This window comes from Galleria mellonella, unplaced genomic scaffold (assembly GCF_026898425.1).
Source record: "Galleria mellonella isolate WM207_F2 unplaced genomic scaffold, CSIRO_AGI_GalMel_v1 utg139, whole genome shotgun sequence".
NCBI classification, from domain to species: domain Eukaryota; kingdom Metazoa; phylum Arthropoda; class Insecta; order Lepidoptera; family Pyralidae; genus Galleria; species Galleria mellonella.
In genome coordinates, this window is record NW_026441995.1 from 10,661,396 (window position 1) to 10,682,542 (window position 21,147).

Genomic DNA, 21,147 nt, shown 5'->3' on the forward strand with positions numbered 1-21,147 from the left:
TTAAGGTGCTTTATGATAACTCATACATTCCTATAAAGACTGAAATTAAATTTTTAGGTATCGTGCTAGATAATAAATTAACAGGTCTGTCCCACTGTAATTATATTTCCACGAAATGTGAGCGTAACCTCAACATTCTTAGGTGCCTTGCTGGAGTTTGGTGGGGAGCACATCCCGTTTCACTAAAACTTGCTTATAATGGTCTTATAAGGAGTGTCATTGATTATGGAACTTTTTTGTTAGCTCCAGGAAGTTCATTTGCTTTTAAGAAATTGGATTTAATTCAATCAAAGGCCTTGAGGATTATCTCTGGAGCAATGAAATCAAGTCCAATCAATGCTTTACAGCTCGAAGTCGGTGATCCACCTTTGGTTTTAAGAAGGCAATATTTATCTGATCGCTTCTTTTTTCGTTGTTTACAATTATCTGATCATCCGCTTATTCAAAAGTTATCTCAACTATATATCTTTATTTCGTCTTCATCTTATTGGAAACATAAAAAACCTCCATGTTTAATACAAAGTTATGAAAAATATAAATCCATAGAATCTCCCACTTTTACATCGTCCTGTTTTCCCATTTATAAATGCTCATATCAATCTTTAGTTTTATCTCCTAATATTAAATATGATTTTGGGTTATCAAAAAATGATTCAGAATTGAATGCCAAATTTATGTTTATAACTGACATTGAATGGAATGAATGGCACTACATCTTTACTGATGCATCAAAACCAGACAATAGCGGTTGTGTAGGTGTGGGTGTGTTTCATTCACAATTTAATATCGTTCAAAAAATTAAACTTCCACCGGAATCTTCAGTTTTTACCGGGGAATGCTATGGTATTTTAAAAGCTGTAGAATATATACTTTTAATGAAATTACATAAGGCAATAGTTTTCACTGACTCTATGAGCTCTTTGCAAGCTCTAGCCAAATATCCGTTTAAATCAAAACCAGTTTATCCCATTATTTGTGACATAAGACAAAGTCTTTATCTTTGCATGTTGAGAAGGTATTCCGTTTCTTTTGCCTGGTTACCAGGACACAGTGGTATTAGCGGCAATGACAAAGCTGACCTTATTGCAAGAGAGGCTGTAACTTGTGGTGATATGTATCCGTATCATAATTACTGTAGTGACCTAGCTTGTCTCCCAAAAATATATTTAAGGTATGCCTGGAAGGAATATTGGGAAAAAAACAAGTACAATAAAAGGAAGATTTTATCGCCTTATACAACCCGATATTCCTTTCAAACCATGGTTTTGTAAATTAAAGCTTGGAAAGACCGCAACAACTATTATAACTCGTATGCGTCTAGGTCACGTATGCACACCTTCTCATTTATACAAGCTTGGTATTGTACAAAGTTCGTCGTGTAATTGCGGTGCTGAAGTGGCGGACTTGAATCATATATTCTTCTCATGTTCTAAATTTGACCACACCTCCCTTTTTAATCATCTCCGATCCATCCGTGTTCCATTCCCAACTTCTATTCTTACTCTACTTTCTTCCAATGATCCTATTATCTATAAAATACTATCTTCATATATATATGATAACAATATTAAGATTTAGTTATATTACATGAATACATTTATAGTTGCATCAATTGCTTTTCCTATATATTTATAAGTATATTCTCATATGTACAAGTATATCCTTCATATCCTATAAATATCCTAGACCTAATCCTTATCCTTTCTAAATTCGTTTGTGTTAGGTATTTTTATTACTATTATCGTTTCCCCGTTTTGTTCTTGGCAAAATACCCTAATATCGGGGTGAACGCCAAATAATAAAAAAAAAAAAAAAAAAAAAAAACCCTGCTGTCCTCCTTGACATTCTCTCTATACTATACTATAAGGAAGTATAATGAAAAGAGGGATTTTTATATTACACTACAATCAAAAAGTATCGTATTTGGTATTGCTATCAACTGTATTACTATCATTAATTCAATTGTTTTAATTTCAATTAAATCCAAGTAATGAATTAAATTATGCTTCTTGTGCTTTGTTGTTATTGAGTACTATCTAAATATTTACAAATCAACTTTTGTAACGTTGATTTTAATCAATTTTCGTTTAGATTATGTTCTATACACGAGACGGCAAGACCAACAAACTAGCATACAATCAAGCAATGGAATGAAATTAAGGGCTTTGACAACCAGTCCACGCCAAGTAGTAAATCATGATTGGAAAGGGAACAATGAATGGGGATGGTGCGACGAGTGTGCTTGACGAAACGGACAGGACAGGTCCAGTTGCCAGCAATTTTTGCCGAGATTTTATACGTGGTTGTTGTAGTCGAGACAATTGTAGGTTCATACACGAAATACCCCCTACAGCTTGTTTGAAGGAACTGTTCCGATTTTGTCATGATTTTCAAAATAAAGGTTGCTATAGAAATAACTGCAAATTTATTCATAGTACCGTAGAAGAAGAGGAGAACTTTTATAGTAGTGGCGTATTCCCACGGGACCCTCGCAATATACCCGTGTGCCAAGCCTATATACATGGATCCTGCACCAATCAAGACTGTAAACTGTTTCATCCACCCGATGTAGGGAGTAAAGAAGTAGTTCCAGTGCTTATGGTCCCAGCTCCAACATACAATCAACCGTTACCACCAATCAGAGATGAAGATTCACCACCTGAGGCCAAGTTCAGAAGGTATGCATATGAAGATACAATTGATAAACAGATATTAACCACAACAAATTTATGTCCTAACTGTGAAAATTTGGACCATAAAGTGAAGTTATTACATGATAATATTAGTGTTCTATTAAAAAAAGTTGCAGATTTAACAGAGAAGAATGTACAGTTAACTTCCATGAATGAGTTTTTGTTGGAACAGACAGCATCAATAAGGAGTGAACAATCTTGTGTTATTACCTCAAGGCATGGTACTTCAGCTCCTGTATCTTTAGCTACTGTGAGTGTAACTCCTGTAGTAAGCCTTGCTGGTGCTTTGCCAACCCTGGTTCCTGCTGCAGCCACTCCAAATTTAGCATTAGCACCAGCTGCTTCACGTGCACAGCTATTAACACCAGCACCTCAAATACTCACAGTTAGCACTACACAACAACTTGTTGGGAATTCTGGTGCACTAATAGTGACCAGTGCTGGAGCTCAACAGCTAATGCAAGTTAGTGACTCTGGCACTTTAATGGGAGGTGGACAAACTGTGGTGGTGACACCTGCACAACTAACATTGGCTCCACCTGCTCAGCAATTGATGAGTAATTCACAAACAGCTGTGCAACAATTGGTACAGCAGTCGGCTTTGCAATCTCAGGTTGTTCCTCAACACACAGCACCACAGTTTGCAGCTGCTCAGCAGTCGGTGCAACATCTGGCTGCAGCACAACAGTCTGCCCAGCATCTGGCTGCAGCACAACAGTCTGCCCAACATCTAGCAGCACAGCAGTCTGCACAGCATTTAGCGGCACAGCAGTCCGCCCAGCATTTGGCAGCGCAACAGTCGGCACAACATTTGGCTGCTCAACAGTCGGCCCAGCATTTAGCAGCACAACAGTCAGCTCAACATTTGGCTGCACAACAGTCTGCTCAACACTTAGCGGCACAACAATCTGCTCAGCATTTAGCAGCCCAACAATCTGCACAGCACTTGGCTGCCCAACAGTCAGCACAGCATTTAGCTGCTGCACAGCAATCAGCACAACAGTTAGCGGCTGCAGCACAGCAGTCAGCTCAACAAATAGTGGCACAGCAATCAGCCCAGCAACTTGCTGCTCAACAGTCTGCTCAGCAACAGCTTGTCCCTTCTGCACAGCATTTAGTGCATCAGACGTCTACTCAACAGATAACTATATCTAGTACTAGTCAACCAATGGCTCTGCCCAATTCACAAGCTCAGCCAATAACATTCCCCATAATATCCCAAAGTATATTGCCTCACTAAAACTTGCATTTTAAGTACTAGAATGTTATGTTTGGAATTGGTACATAAAGCTTAGAACTGTCTGTAATTAAGGATAATAAATATTAGGATCTTGCATTGTAAAATGCATCAATTTGTGATTGCTAGTTATTTGAAATCTTTTTTCAATTAGTCTAGGACGTTAAGACTAGCAAAAAATGTTAGACGACTTTAGTACATTTAGTAGTAAATTAATCAGTATTTTTATGAGTAACGTTGCCTATATATAGTATTTGCATTCAATAAAATATGTTTTGTCTTCAAACTCTTGTGCTTTTAGCAGTTTTATTTTATATTTAACATGTGTGCATAATTTATCTTGTAATGTAATTTTTATAATAAGTACTTGTCTGACTGACGACAAGTTTCGAGTCCTATGCCACATATGATTTTTGAAGCTAAATCTATTAATTTATAGAAGTATGTATATGAGACTATTAATTTGATTTAAAAAAATGTTTTCTTTAATAGAAAGTTTATCAACGATTCTTAATACTTACACGCTATTTTAAGACGTTCTGAAATTTAAAACAAATGTAGAAATTTGAAAGCGCCACCACACTATTGTATACATTTTATTCTATTATATTGATAAAAAAAATACGATTTGTGAAACTTATAGGTATGTAAAGAAAATTATACATATAATTATCAAGTATCCGAAAGAGTAAGTTTTTGTTGTTATAACCGTGGTCAGGGTTGTAATGTACCTAGTTATTAACTGATTTTTGTCATAGTAGTAATAGCTTTCCCTGTCTTAATGCGGTGGCCTACACCATAAGAGAGCCTTTTGGGTAGTTCGAATCAAGTCAATACCTAAAAATTTGTGATGATAATTGTTTTTTTATATAAAATCATACATGCCATTTGAAAATTTTATATGAAACTATGTTTTTTGTATATGTTAGAAAACACGTTACTTCTACATCAATATTGTTAACCGATATTGATGATAATTTTTGATTATCCCATGAAAATTATTTTTTGTCATCCCAATTTTCAAATACGTAGTAAATACTTAACCTACATAATTGGCTAGAACATTTTGTGTAAAAATTTATAGTTAAATCGAGTCTTACTCTAAAGTGATATTACCGATTTAGTATTTGAATAATCTTACTGTATGCTTTCATGAACATGCTGTAATTTATTTTTAATATTAAAAGGGATTTTTAAAACACGTCTGTTTTTTTTTAATCTAGAAAAACTAACTTTCCGCCTGTATTAGGAATTACGTCAGTTTTGCCTTCCATAGACCACAATTGCGAACGATACTGAGCTACCTGCATCTATTATTTCTATGTGATACATTGGAGGTTCTTGCTATATCTAACGTGAGGTGTTTTTTTAATGGGTAAAAGTATAATGGTGAACATGAAAGCAGGTCAGTTGGCCCATGTTGACGGATTCAACAAGAATTAACCACGATGACTTCCACGGGGAAACGTGTGGAGGTCGCTCTAATAAATTACTAGCAATGAAGCCGTTAGATCTCATTAATAACAATTTCTTTGTCTCTAATGTGAGGAATATACTTGAAATTCGGCACGATAGTTTCCAGGGGAACCACGTTGAGGACGACGAAGGGCCCGCTTCTATTGCTAGCAATATCCACAATATTGCTAACAATGGGGCCCTTCGTCCCCATTATTAACAATCCCCACCGGAATGGATTTTTTTTTATGGGTGAAAATGGTATGGTAACCGCACCTGCGCTAATGGTATACGCTGGCGGAGAACCAGTGAAAGGTGATAGATGAGAATGAAAACAGGTCAGTTAGCCCATCATGATGAATTCATCAGAAATTAACCACGATAGTTTCCAGGGAGAACCGCGAGGAGGTCGACCTGGTTGGGTATATTGCTAGCAATAGGATTCTCAGTCTCCATTACTAACAATCCCTTTCCCCCCAGGAATGGGAGTGTTAGACCCCATTACCAATCATCTCTTTCTCCCTTAGTTTAAGATGTTTCTTTACCGCTTCTACTATCGATATACACTAGTGGGGTGTGATTATAGGTGAGGATGAAAACAGAACATCGTGACGAATTCATTAAGAATTAATCCCGGTAGTTTTCAGGAAGTATCGCATAAAGGTCGACCTGAGTGGGTACATTGCAATGGGGCTGCTAGTCCTCTTACTAACACAACCAGTGTGAGTCCCGACATTGTTCGCATGTAAGGTGGTGATACTTCGTCGCCAGTTTATTTGCCTTAAAAATATATTTATTTAAATATCAGGAAAAAATGATACAATCAAGTCGTTATACTTGTGATAGTATATATAAAAAGAGTTATACTGTTACAGTAATAAAAATAATTGCTATTAGCATTACATTAACACAATTAAAGATATGAGTATTGGCTGTAATAAAATAACTAGTATTGGCTGGATATAAAATTGAATTTCTATATAAATACAGTTTAATTTTCAACTTTGTCATAATAATTAAAGTAAAATAATGTTGTATTGTGCTAAATATAGGCTACTAAGTTTAATAAATACAATAATAAATAATTGAATTATTTTAAGATCCATTGATTTTAAACCCTTTAAATGTCTGAACATAAGGGAAAGAAATTGCAATTAATCATGATTAAATTAGAATAAGTTTAAAAAAATCAACGGCGTACCTATACACTGCTTTCAATGTATCTTACTAATATAATAAAATTGTAAATCACTACATGGGAGATGTTTAAGAAAATATTATATGAGATCATAGAGGCAAAATAATTATTTTTAGACATCTTGTCTGTCTGCTTGCATTTACGTGATGTAGGAACCGGTTGCTTGGTGCAGTAGTTTTTGCGATTGGATGCAGTTTTCACCGTAGTGTTCCTGAAGGTTTAATTAAAATCTGGTATACGTTTTATCTTGGTATGCTATCAAAAAGTGGTCCGTCTTATTGGATTCTTTACTCTTGACAACCACGAGTACAGAAGAACGGGCAAAAAGTTTACAATAGAAATTATCTTTATTCAAATAAACTTTTTTTTTTATAAGACTTACATCTGTTTATTATTGTACTAGTTGCCCGCTCCGGTTTTGTACGGTTGTATCAATGAGGAAAATGTATCCAAATCTTCCCTAATTTTTCATTAAAAAATTTTAGTTTTTCGTACGATTTTTTTAAACATTTTCATTCATACAAACTTGTCCTGACAATTACAAACAATAAAAAAAAAAAATAGTCAAACAGGTAAAGCCGCTCTGAAGTGACGCACTTACATACATTTGGCAATGGAGTTTTATTTATATATATGTGTCGAGACTGAGTTTGAAATATTGTTATTTACTGAAAAGAAACTACGAGTATTTTTTCGTTATTATGAAAAAATAAATAAATACATTTCAGACGCGAAAAACACATCAGATTATTAAAGTTATAAAATTTTAGTACTAACTGTATATTTAAATGATTTTGTAAATTTTGTAACTGTAATAAATAAAGAATAAATAACTTACTATTAAAACATCACCAAAGGCTAACTGCGGTTGCCAACCCTCATGCCAAGCGTAGCGACAACTACTGGCAAAATCTTTATGAGGGAGGAATATGTTCAGCAGTAAACAGTTAACGACTGATATGGTGATTAAATATCTTTTCCTTCACTAAATAGACCTTGGGGTCTATTATATTGTCAAATATCGGGATCTGACATTATTAATTAGTATATAGTTACACCTACTTTAGAATATTCATTTAATAAACTATAAAATCAACGCAAGTAGGTACAGACCCTTCAGTAATTTAATTTAATTATGTTAATACTAGCATGTTGTGTCAGATTTATTAATATTATTTTCACTAGAATCTTCTGTCTGGTGTTGTAAATATGACGGCAAACGGCCCTGCCTTTCGCCTTTGATTTTGTGAATTTTCCAACGATGCCCTTGTAAAATTTTTCTGTAAAGTAATAAATATAATGTAATGAGCTTCTTTTTTATAATTACAGTCAAATTTTTCATACATCCATTCGTAGGAAGTCAGTCTGTAAACAAAGATGTGTTATGATCGCGTACATATTTATGCTGATAAATTGCAATAAAAGCTTAACTGCGCCTCTAAACACTAGTTACAATAAAAACTTATTATCGTGAACGTAGGATATAACGTAAGTGTAGTTCTTTGTACAATTCAAATTAGCCACTCAAAAGTGTAATTTGTACCAATAGTTAGATTTGACATTAGATACAATTATTCTTATAATAGATATCTATTCATCACATTGGGTACATAGTTTTTAACTCCAAAAAGAGATTATCAATTCGACTGTTACACCCGTAATATATTCCTTGATAATGAACTAATTTTTATGTTTTTTTTTATTAAAAGGATTTCTAATTGAAGGGACCTACTCTAGTCGTGTAGTTCATAGGCGTATTTAAAGGAGGGGGGGGGGGGAGGGGGGGAATGTCAAGTGGCCATACTCACTCACACAAAATTATTTGGTGCCTACCCCAAGAAGAGTGTAACTTTGCGAAGACATATCAGAAATCAAAGAGTACGTATGCTCCTTTTTAAGGGACCAAGCCTTCCTTAAAAAATTGTTCTAAATACTTACGCCAATCAGGTTGTTCAATATTGATTCTATCAAGATCAGTATTTTTTTTTATGGAAAAAATTATGATAATTCCTTATTATAATCAAAAGAAAAAGGTTTTTAGATATTGTTTTGTTAAACAGCAATTAAATTGTACAATACTTACTTGGTATTGAACTTCTTGAAGCAAACATCGCATTTTACAGTGCCTTGCCGGAGATGTATGTCTTTTATGTGCCTTTTCATATCGTGTTGATATGAAAATGCTTTGTCACAATAGCTACACTGAAAAAATAAATTTTGGTATTATAAATTTTGTCAACCGACTTCAAAAGGATCAGTAGGTGATCTACCATGTTTAAACCTTTGCACTCCAGCTTCCACTCATAGAGGATACCAATAACTCATTAATTTATCAATAACTTATTATAATGTATAATAAACATATCATAAACACTATAAGATAAACATAGATGATTTCGCTTCGATTAAAAAAATTAAATCGAGGCTGACTACAGAAAGACAACTAAAATATTGAAATTAAAATCAATTGTGACACAAGAATTTAATCTAATTTGTCAAAGAGTCATTTGTTAAAAGTTTCGTAAGTAAACTATATATTTTTATGTAAGAACAATCGGATTGACATAAGTATATTTCAGTCAAGTAGTTGCCTAGGTACGAAGATTACTTTTCTCTGTTAACAACGATTTGTGGCTACAGTGATTTTAATTATAAATCATCAATTATTATAACCATTTTTTCTTTTATTTTAATTAATTAGCATGCATAAATACATTAAAAAAACTGGATTTTTAGTACCACTTAAACCTCTTGGGCTTGTGTGTGATACTTTACATTTCGTTCTCAAATGTCAATATTTACATTAATATTCTGCTGTTTTAGCAAGGTTGGGCAGTAAATAAGCTTTCAGTTTAAACATTATGTTTTTAACAGTGATATTGTTTCGAAAGTCGGTAGGTAGAGAATTTATTAATCGCGGTATAAGGTAGGCGCTCGTTCGCTCATATTAGCCGTTAATCTTTCACTACTGAACATAGCCTTTCCCCATAAGGGGGTTTTGCCAGTAGTTGCCACAATTAGCAGGCGGGTTGGTAACCGCAATTGAGCTTTGGTGATGTTTTAAGAGGGTTGATGCTGTCCATCTCTCGTCCATTAAATTCCGTAGTTAATACGCCTTACACGTCACTCACGAGAAAGAAGGACATTCTATGTTGGAACCACATGGCGTTAATTATGAATACTCATTATTTACCTTATAAGGTCTAGTAGTACTATGCACATGTCGCATGTGTTTAGCTAAATTACTTGATGTCGTCGTTGCCTTTGGACATTGCGTACATTTGTACGGCTTGTCTGTCATGTGTGACCTTTTATGTACTCTTAGTAGATCCATCGTACGACCTTTGTATGGACAAACATCACATTTGAATGGGAAAATGTTTTCATGGGTCCCCCTGGAATATTATAGATATTTTATATATAAACTAGTTATCTGTGTTTTTTTATTACTTATACTAGTACGGTAGCAAACAAGCATACGGCTCATTTGATGGTAAACGGGATTGTAGTAGGCCGAGGAAGTCTGTAACATCAAGGATGTCACGACCGCGTTGCCGACCCTTAAGAAATCTTATTACATTCTTTTTGAAGAACTCTATGGTGTAGTATATTTAGGAAAAACTTCGGCAGCAAGATCATTCTACAACCTGAGCGTTCGCGAGTGGAAACTCCTATGAAACCACACTGTGCGTAACCTTTTGGTTCCTTGTGTTCAGTATTTAAGGGAGGGAGTGGGAGGAGGGCGGACTAAATTCAATGGGGTGGCCGTGCAGGAGCCAAGCATCAAATTCAACGATAGTACTTGTGACGAAACAAGCTGGAATGCAACTATCCATTAAGCACATTTTTTTTGTCCTTGGAGATGCTATTAAAAATTTGCTCAAGGGTACTTGTAGGTTAAGACTAGTCTCGCTTGGCTATCTATTCATACACACATTATGTAAAATGTACTAAACGGATTTTGATGAAATAAAATATGTATGCAAATAACATAAAAGGCATTTTTTACTATGACAAAATGTCACTTTTACAGAAAAGTCAAATTTACATTGACGAAGGGTAACTTAATTATAATAACCAAATAAATTCAACATACATATGAACTAATAAATTAGCATTTGAAAATGCAGTTTTTCCACATACATCACATAGAAATCTTTTCTTTGTTACTTTCTCAGGAGGCTTTGGGTCTTTGGGTGTTCTCGTATTGCAATTTGGTAGGTGATCGTTGTATGTATCCTGGTGGAAGAAAAAAGCAATTAAGATAAAGCTATGGAATATAAGCTTTTTTTAACAAATATTTTTATGCGAAACTATATATAATACAAAGAAATGTGTCAGAGTAACAAAAGTGAACTAATATAATATTCAGAAGATTATAGTAACAGTTGTCGTGTGCATTTATGAAACCATACAAGAGATATCAATATCTTTCATGACTATATTATCTGTGACACAAAATGTTTAATATTTTACTATAGAGTTTTAATTGTTAAAACATATAGGTATATAATATTTAAATCACAAGTATGTTAAAGTTCTAAAATTACTACAACTAACCAGATTACAAAATTCTTTGCAACAGTTAGTACACCCCAAGATTTCCGAATTATCTTCTGAGAATGATGGAGAAGGAACATTGTATGAGTCATCACTCTCGCCTTTTATTCTACTTTCGTAATCATTGAATTCTGTAAAAATATAATAATATAATTTATTATAACATAATATAATTTAGAATTATATTTATTATTGTATTTATCGCCGTGTCGGCCCCGGCATAGAATGAGCCATCCCTTCCTTTCCCGTGGGTGTCGTAAGAGGCAATTAAGGGAACTTATGGTCGAGAGATAGACAGGAATGTCCTTCTTAAAACATCAGCAAAAATTGAGGTTGCCAATCCGCCTGCCAAGCGTAGAAACTACTGGCAAAACCCCCCAATGGTAAACTTAAGAAATCGATTCCCAGTTCCCGGAGGCTCCGCTATTCCTGACCAAGGTAGCGGTCACGGTAACGGCGGAGCAAGGGGTGTTAAGAATCTTCGTCAGAGATTCCGCTACTAAACCAAACAACTGGACCTGGCAACATACAAATATACGAGCTTTGAGGATCGATGAGATTTCCGAAAGGGCTTTAGCACTATAGACCACATACATACGCTACGGCAGTTTATACAGAAGACCGAAAAGTATAATCTGCCACTAGCTCTTGCGTTTGTAGACTATGAGAAAGCCTTTGGTCGAATCAATTCGGTCAAGGCATGACCGGTACTACAGCAATGCCAGATTGACTATAGATATATCGAAATGTTGAAGTATATGTACAGTATAATTACGATGTTTATCTGAGTACAGAACCAGAGTACGAAACCCATTCCAGTGCAGAAAGGAGTTAGATAGGGCGACGTCATATCCCCGAAATTCTTTACAGCTGCTTTGGAGGATGTTTACAAACTCTTGAGTGGAAAAGATATGGTATAAACATCAATGGCGATTACATCACTCACTTTCGATTTGCAGACGGCATAGTAATCATTGCGCAATCCTTGGAGAATTTTAATACTATGCTCAATGAACTCAATGGTGTTTCTCAACAGGTAGGTCTTAAGATAAACATGAACAAAATTAAAATCATGTCTAACGTCCATGTTACACCTATACTGGTTACGGTTGAAAACACTATGCTCAAAGTTGCCGACATGTATAACAATGTAGACAACTTGTCCGAATAGGTAAGTCCAACTTCGACCGAGAGATCAACCATAGAATCCAACTTGGTTAGGCAGCGTTTGGAAAAATATGTTACATCTTTTCATTCAAAATATCTCAAAGTTTGAAGGCTTACATGATTGTCTGTAGGCAAAAGCTTCAAATTACTCAGCAGACTATGCTTAAAGTTTCTTTGTGTAATAAAATCTGAAACAAGAATATCCACAAAAGAACTAAAGTAACTGACATAACCTGAAGCACAAACAAGCTGAAGTGGCAATGGGCTAGTCACATAACTTGAAGAATCGACAAATGGTGGGGAAGAAAGGTACTACCCCATACACGCAAGCACAGTGTCGGATGACCTTCACCAGATGGAGTAACAACCTCAATTATTGGATTACAGGGAGTTAGTAGATGCACACGGCTCAGGATCATTCTTTATGGCAGTCTATGGGGGAAGCCTATGTCTAGCAGTGGATGGATAATGGCTGAAATGATGATGATTGTATTTACCTAAAGGTTGACTGGTAGAGAATACGTGTAGTATTAATCTACCTTTTATTGGTCAATAAAGTTTAAATAAATAAAAAAACAAATAAATAAAAAATAAACAATAAAAATGTATTAGTAATTGTTTTACAGAAAAAAAAACTTTTACCTTTCTTTATAGACATTTCAATAATTTGTTTGTTGGTCCTCTGACACATGTCTCTAAAAGTAATGCAGCCATTTAGGAGATCCAAACAATTTTGACACATGTGTTTGGAAAATTTGTCTGAATTGTTGATCTGTAATGAATTTAAACATTGTTTATAGTACAATTTAAATAATTAATATAGAACTGCATCCATTGTATTTTTATAAGTCCACCTTCCATCAGATAAACCACTAACTTTTTTATTATATTTACTAATGATATATACAAAATACAGTAATTGTACCTAAACATAAAATAACATCACATTTATCAGGTGGCCTTAGATCTATTCTTAATTCATTGTGTAAGGATATGCCATTCAAAATTAGCATTTTTATGCATTATGGTAGATTAATGGCTATGTACTATCATAATATTAACAGGTACTATCATATAACAAGTATTAAGTATAAAAATCTCATTATTCTATAACATCAATACAAAGTAATTAACATCACAGATCTGAATGAGAAAAAAAAAATATTTCTTACATACAAATTGAAAGTTTTATAATAATATAAACAAAAATATATAAAAAAAAAACATTAAAAGTTATTTTGTAAAAATAATAATACTTTGTTATTACAATATTTAAAGTACAATTTCACTTACTGTAACACCAGAAAAATTTTTGATTTCTTCAGGAATGTTTGGTTGAAGAAAATTATTGAAAATTGGAATATCAGCTTTTTCGTAGTTACATATTCTACATATATTTATTTTTTTTATTGAATGCCTGAAACATATGATTATGTTAATTCAGAAAGTTGTATATTTATTAAATAAAAGATTTATTTATTGAGGTATGAAGTCTAATGAATTAATTTATTACTGCACCTACCTCTTTAACTTCCTCTTTTTCTTTTTTTGTGTTGACTGCAAAGCGTTTGCAAATAACATTGATTTTAATAATAAAAAAGAACTCATATTTGTGTAACTAGAATATTTATTTAAAAGTATGTAATATATTTTATACTAAAGAAGATAATATGTTATAGACAACAAGCAAGCGAATATAAAAAAAAATAAACACAACAAAACAATTTGATATTATTTGACGTCTGACAGATACTGGACAGTTGACAGCAACCTTTAAGACATTCACAAACGGATAAACATATTTGAGAATATCCATCAACGGAGATCCAATATTTTCGATCTCAGAACAAATAAATATCTTTAATTTTAAATTAACTTATATTTGGTTCCAAAATTCACCTTATTTTTTGTCCTCAAAGGCAATTTTACGACCATTTCTGCCAAAGTCATGTATAAGAGTCGTATGCATTGTCCCATCGGCTATTTGTGCTTAAGTAAACTATAATTCTTCATTTTAAAATAAATATTTACCATTCCCGCCATTTGTCTAATTGTGTAAGATTTTTTTATACCGTTGAGGTGGCAATCAAGCATACGGCCCACCTGATGGTAAATGGCTACAGTAGACTATGAACACCAGTAATACCAGAGGTTTTACGCGCGCGTTGCCGACCCTGTGTTTAACTAGCATATCCTGTCTATCCAATTATCTGGCTCTAAGAACAAGCGCTCCGTTCAAACAATGTTTTTCTAGACTCCAAAAAAATAATTTTAAATTGATTGATTGATCAATCAACTAACTGACGTTTAACTGACACATATTTTTGGCACACGCTCAGAATCAGTAGCTTGTTGAAATCATTCTTGATTTGTTTAATGTTTATTTTGTTTATATTTATAGTTGCATTGTAAATGTATATTAGGTCGTTTAAATTAGTATTTAATATTTTGAATATTTCAAGAAACATTATTCCATATATATATTATTATGGCAGTATATTTGACTAAAAATATGTTATTAAAATTAAACAGAGTGACCTATTCTTCAAACTATGTAAATGACGACGAGGGAAGCAGTAATAGTGACCACTGGCAAAATCTTATTAAAGACAAGTACGTCAGTGAACAATTCTAACTTATTTTAATCACAATTATATAAGGCACTATTTGTTATATGTAAAATATCATTCTTTTTGCTTCACAGTGCATGTATCAATTTTGGATTAAAATAAAAAAATTAGACTGTCAATTTCCTATTTTTCGAAGATTTCTGCCATTATTTTACTAATTTTACTCTTTTGGTGAGAAAAAATCAACAAAACTTACTTTAAAGTTTAGGTAATGTTATAGTTTGATTTTTCCAGCAAAAGCACTGATCGTTTGGCTAAGGATATGATCTGTAGAGTGTGTGCCAAAAGTGGGTGTACACCATTAACTGAAAAGATAAATGGATATGACATAACAAGTGCTATTCGCAGTATTACAAATGTCAATGTAAGACTACACTAATAATTTACATTAAATTGAACCTTCTTCTCTAATGAACATAAGTCAAAACATAATATTATTGAATCTATTGTATTCAGTGAATCATATGACTTTACAGTCTTTAAGTAGAATTTTTTTTTTTTTTCAATTACACCCATACTTTCTTTAGGGTAACTTGTTCAATGTTATTAATACTGTTACTTTCTTGATTTAAATTGATTTAATGTATCTTGTATTAGCAGTGAATTTATTGTTTAAACTGTTATTTATTTAAATTTTGAATTATGACTTTATAAAAAACAATAATTACCAAATAAAACATGAATTGTTCTTTGCAGATTGAGCTTGATGACTCTTTGCCTAAATATATTTGTACAGAATGTTTGGAAAGACTGAAGATGGCAATGACATTCAAGAGGACATGTGAGACGTCTGACAAGAAATTTAGAAAAATATTAAATCCTATGGGTATTTATTTAATGAAAAATGTGATTTTATATTTGACACCAGTTTGAATATTAATCAGATTTAAATGTTAATAAAAAAAAAAAATTAATAAATTTTATAAATTTTTTATTAAATTCTTAATAAGTATTACATCATCCAAAATGCTATTTATCTGTCACTAAAATTAAACACATATATTATAGGTGATCCATCCATGCACTCGTATCCATATTCTAAGCATGACTTTCAACTGATATTGCATCAAATGAAACAAAAAAGAATGAAGTATGAAGAGAAATTGGAAAAGGAACGAAAGAAAAGGGAGAAATTAGAACAAAAGAAACTGCCTAAGATAAAACAATTTAAATGTTCACCTTGTGATATGATATTCCCAAATAAGGTAAAATAGTATGAATCTTTTATTTATTTTATTTCATAACACTGCTTTTTATACTCAATAAATTTTAAGAAATTACTTATAATTTTTATTGTAGTGTTGCTAATTCATTTAATTGATAATTAACTGACTTCAAAAAGGTGGAGTCTTCAATTTGAGTGTATTATTTTTAATTTTATTTATGTGTAAGTCATCAAATATTTTTATTAAGTTATATACCATTTTAATAATTGATAACTATGTGAATTCTTTATTTTATTATTTGATCAAGACTGCAAGATTGAATTTTTTTTAATTATGTTTGAATTTATTCAGTAATAAAACATGTTATAGAAACTTGGATACCATGTTTCTATAACTTATTATATAATGTATATAAAAGCCTCACATATCTACACAACGGCCTCCCTGTGACGATCAGTTACCATGTTTGATTGTGATGTTTACTTTACCATAATGTTATCATACTCACTTGTAATTAACGAATATTATTATATATAGAGATGTAAATCAGTATCCTTATTATATTTTAGGATAAATTAATGGCCCACCGACGCGAGAGACAGTGCATGCGGCGCGCTTGCGACGTGTGCGGCCAACTAGTGTTGAGCATCGCACAGCATATGAGACATATACACAAGCAGACTGTTCCTCATAAGTGCCCCACGTGTGGCAAGGAGTTCCCCATTATTGCTCGCCTTAAGAATCACATGTATTTATATTTTTTATTTTCCATATTCTCATAGCTTTAATAAAAGATTTGGATTTTCCCATAGCTGTAATTGAAGATTGGAATTTTAATGATTGTTATGGCAAAAGTACTAGTATGTGAAGTATATCATCATTGAATCTGCAGGTTTTAAGATATCCTACAAAGTCTAAAAATTCAGCATATCTAGTAAAATCCTCAAAATATTCCATTAATTGGTTTTTTATGAAAAATTATAAAATGGAAAATGTAGATATTTAATATTAATAAAGTAGAAATATATTTAAATAAAAACTTCCGGTGTTTACAAATTACGCTTGAGATGAGCTGGACCAATACATTCATATGATTAAAATAATAATTATCATTTTAAAGATATACATATTTGCTTTACAAAGTAAGTAAATGAATATAATATATGTAATATTGTTTCATACATTTGCAGGCTGGTCCATACAGACACATTCAATTTCTTCTGTGATCTCTGTCCATACAAATGTAAACATAAGTATTACCTCGTGATGCATATGCGCACACACACCGGTGAGAAACCTTACAAATGTCAACAATGTCCGGCAACATTTGTGAATCCATCTAATTTAAATAAGCACAAGCTAACACACCGGGAAAAACAATTTAAGGTAAACATTTTTTTCTATAATTTTTAGGGTCGGGAGTTAACTTGATAAAATAAACAAGAGTTTATTTTCTTTTGAAGTTTTTTCTAATACTAAACTTTATTCTGATGTAATTCAATACCTTAGATCTGATAAAGTTATGAAGTCGCAAGTATAAAATAAGACTAAAAGAACATTCTAAAAAAAAAGATTTTATAGAGAGAGAAAGACAGACAGAGAAAGAAAGAGAGAGAGAGAGAGAGAGAGAGATAGAGAGAGAGAGAGAGAGAGAGAAAGAGAGAGAGAGAGAGAGAAAGGAATATAATACTCAAATTCACTATAAAATCAGTATACAATTTTCCAGAATATCAATGATATGATTAATACCGTAAATTTTATTATAATTTTTATTATTTTTATGTAAAATTTAGTTTTATGTTTAAAGTTGAATAGACGATACAGGCATTGCCTTATTGTTTAAACCATCTTCAACTAATCCTCTATAAATTGTTTCAGTGTATGCTATGTGAGAAGGCATTCCGTACGAACACTGCGCTCCGCGAACACCAAGAAGCTACACATATGCACATCAAGCACACATGCAACTTCTGTGGCAGGGACTTCTGTTATAAGTTTGTATTGTTTTTTTATTGTTCGTATAGAAATATATTCTTACACATTACTTATTTAAATTTATTTTAGTAAAAAAAATCTTGATATAATACTGACACTCAATGTCCAATTAAATAATGATAACTGGTATGAGCAATGTGATATTGAAATAGATTATAATGTAGTTCCAAGGAGCTTTATTGCACTTGCATTTTATACATGCGGAGTTCTTTATTTTCTCTTCGTCTTCTATTTCGTCATAAAAAGTTGACACAAAATGATTTCATACATCATTGAAAATTTTTCATACTATGAAAACACTTATCCTAAGAATTTTCTGAATACATAAAGTTATCACTAAATCAGTACCCATGTCTTTTGAATTATTTAGATTTGGTAAAAATAGAAATAAATTAAAAATTGTAAATTTAGTGGGTGGGTTTTTTTACTGTGTCCATGTTTATAAAAACGAGCATATTGCCTAAGAACAGAATATATGAAAGTTACGGTACACAGTTTAATTATTGATAAAGAATATTTAAATTATTAATGTTACATATGAAAAACATTCATTCACAGATCCGACCTTCGAAAACACGAAATACGCAATCATAACCGTATGAAGCGTGATTACATTGGCGGGGAGCCAACCTATAAGCAAGTAGAGAGAATGCAGAAATTGCAAGAGAACGAGGCGTTGAGTAAGTGGCGTATACAGACGGCAGAGGAGACGACGGTGCCCGTTGTGCAGGCCACATATATTGATCAAAGCAAGGAGTTCATACAGACCACACATTCAATGTATTTCTCTGACGTCACCGGGATGATACAGCAACAGCCTCAAATTGGTAAGTTTTTAAGCGATTTAAAAAAGGAACTGATACTCAATACACTTGTATTTTTTTTTGTATGTTTTGCGATTTCTTCAACATTTTATAAACGGATTTTGATAATTCCTAGAATCGATAAGTTTTACGTCAATCAATTAAAAAGCTACTGTGTTTTTTTTATTTGCAAAGTTTCCAATTATACTTTTAATTTTATTGCCTCTCTTAATTCAACTCTTTTAAAATAATTTTATTTATGATAAAGATGATAAAGATTATGATTTCGCCTTTTTCGTTGGAAAATATAGATTCTCTGTTTTATTTAATATATTTATTTTCTTTTTCAGTTCAACAGCAAACCGTACAGTTGTCATTGTAAGTAGTATATACTCTCTATTATATAATTATCAATTTCTTTATTAATTTACATAGACACATAAGAGAAAAAAGGTTCTGCATTACACAGGTTACAAATAAAGTCATGTCCTCAAAGTAAAGCGCGTAAATAGATGTATGCACATAAATTTGCAGACAGCTTTGTTTTAGATATTGTAATAATTTTATGTGCATTATACAGACAATTTCATCGCTCTTTAATTTATATATTTCACGGCGATATGGACCCAGCGCTGACTTTTTGTTATTTGTCAGTGGGTCGTTTAAGCATTTAAAAGTACTTATATTTTGAAAGTAACTTAATAACTTCTGATTTGCTAGCTAGTCTCGAAGTAAGCTCCATTTTTAATTAACTTTTTTTTAATTTCATAATTGATTTTTATTATAATAATTATTACATAATTTTAAATGTCCACTTGTACTTACGTAGCTCAACTATTTTATTGTAAAATGTTTTTGTTATTTATACACATGACGTGACATGATTTTGATATATAATTGTAAATAGAATATCGTAATAATCTTAAACTTTCTTGATTCAAAGACTACATAGGGTTATTATATATTCAAAGCATTTATTATTATTTTATTTGATTAATTTGTTTGATTTTTTTTTACATAGACCGGAGTTAGTGATGAAGAAGGATGAAGTGAAAATCTACGACACACAGCAAGGAATTTATTTTTAAGTGAAGATTAGTGGGGCATTATTAGATGTTATAGGTAATTATCGTATTATAATCATATTATTTGAGTACTCATTTTTATTTATGATTTATAAATTTGCAATGTATACTTTTACAATAAAATGTAACAATAATAAAATAGTTTTAATAATATTGTTTTTATTGTATTTACAATCCTTATAAATTTTTATGGTTATGTTGAAATATCAAATCGAAGGGCAAGCGGCATTCTATTGTATTACAAATGTGTAAGTTGATAAAGATGTTTATTTATATGTTTTTTATTTAGCGGCTTCAGCTAGAGTTTTTTTTTTTATAAATGATAATGGAATGACATTCGCGCCTGCGCTATCGGTATATACTGACAGGGCATCAGTAAGGGGTGATAGGTAAGGATTAAGCAGGTCAATTACGATAATATTATTTTAATAGACCTGCTTGATGGTTTCCAGGGAAACCGCGAAGAGGTCGACCTAATAGGGTTTATTGCTAGCAATGGGGTTGCTAATTCCCATTATTAACAATCGCACCCCCTCCTTTCAGATTTATTATGTTTTATTTTTTACTTAATAAATTTGAAAATCAATTACGTCTCTAGCGATTGAATTTGAAAACTCAGATTTCCACACAGATTCATAAAAATGTAATGCAGTAACGTAATTCGTAAACTCACACCAACCCCTCTGATATCCATGACCTGTAAGGACTTATGCACGCCCTGTAATAGACTCCGTTGGTTCTGTTTTAATACAGGTTGATAGGTGTTATGATGTATGTTATGTTTATTATGTTATCTAAGATAGTGTAACTCCGTTTTCCAAGCATTAATCGCTTTATTCATTTACATACATAAAGAAGATGCAAGTTCACTTAAAGGTATACATAATACCAAATATAAGTTTTTAACAATATGAATTTGGTAGGTAAGTATGTAATAGTTTGAAATCAGTAGATATTTATTATCACCAAACTGGCTAATAATGCCACAGGCTTTTGTCTAATAATTAAACTTGTTTACAACTTAAGCGGTTTCATCTCACTGATTCTTCTTCTACATATTATTTAAATATCCAGTACCTAAATACGTTTACGTACCTACATAGAGTATTTTTTTAATGGGTGATAATGGAATGGTAACCCCACCCGTGCTATTGGTAT

General features: G+C 32.3%; 3 protein-coding genes across 3 annotated transcripts; 2 read left to right on the forward strand and 1 right to left on the reverse strand.

Annotated features, from left to right (window-relative positions):
• The first annotated feature begins 1,826 nt into the window (after positions 1–1,826).
• Positions 1,827–5,131, forward strand: LOC113511174 (uncharacterized). The gene has a single exon (XM_026894787.3). The coding sequence runs from the start codon at positions 2,197–2,199 to the stop codon at positions 3,931–3,933; it is 1,737 nt and encodes a 578-aa protein (XP_026750588.1). The 5' UTR covers positions 1,827–2,196; the 3' UTR covers positions 3,934–5,131.
• Positions 5,132–6,295: 1,164 nt separating this feature from the next.
• Positions 6,296–14,064, reverse strand: LOC113512422 (zinc finger protein 62 homolog). The gene is made up of 8 exons (XM_026896309.3): positions 13,833–14,064; positions 13,604–13,727; positions 12,953–13,082; positions 11,144–11,274; positions 10,680–10,822; positions 9,777–9,978; positions 8,667–8,785; positions 6,296–7,863 (listed from the first exon to the last, which is right to left on the reverse strand). Exons 1-8 carry the CDS (start codon positions 13,916–13,918, stop codon positions 7,728–7,730), a joined length of 1,071 nt encoding a protein of 356 aa, XP_026752110.1. The 5' UTR covers positions 13,919–14,064; the 3' UTR covers positions 6,296–7,727.
• A 569-nt stretch (positions 14,065–14,633) lies between these two features.
• On the forward strand, positions 14,634–20,140 carry LOC113511907 (zinc finger protein 93-like). The gene is made up of 10 exons (XM_026895634.3): positions 14,634–14,923; positions 15,175–15,304; positions 15,637–15,766; positions 15,949–16,145; positions 16,676–16,854; positions 17,297–17,492; positions 17,985–18,100; positions 18,660–18,928; positions 19,255–19,282; positions 19,926–20,140. The coding sequence occupies exons 1-10, from the start codon at positions 14,799–14,801 to the stop codon at positions 19,990–19,992; spliced, it is 1,437 nt and encodes a 478-aa protein (XP_026751435.2). The 5' UTR covers positions 14,634–14,798; the 3' UTR covers positions 19,993–20,140.
• Positions 20,141–21,147: the final 1,007 nt, after the last annotated feature.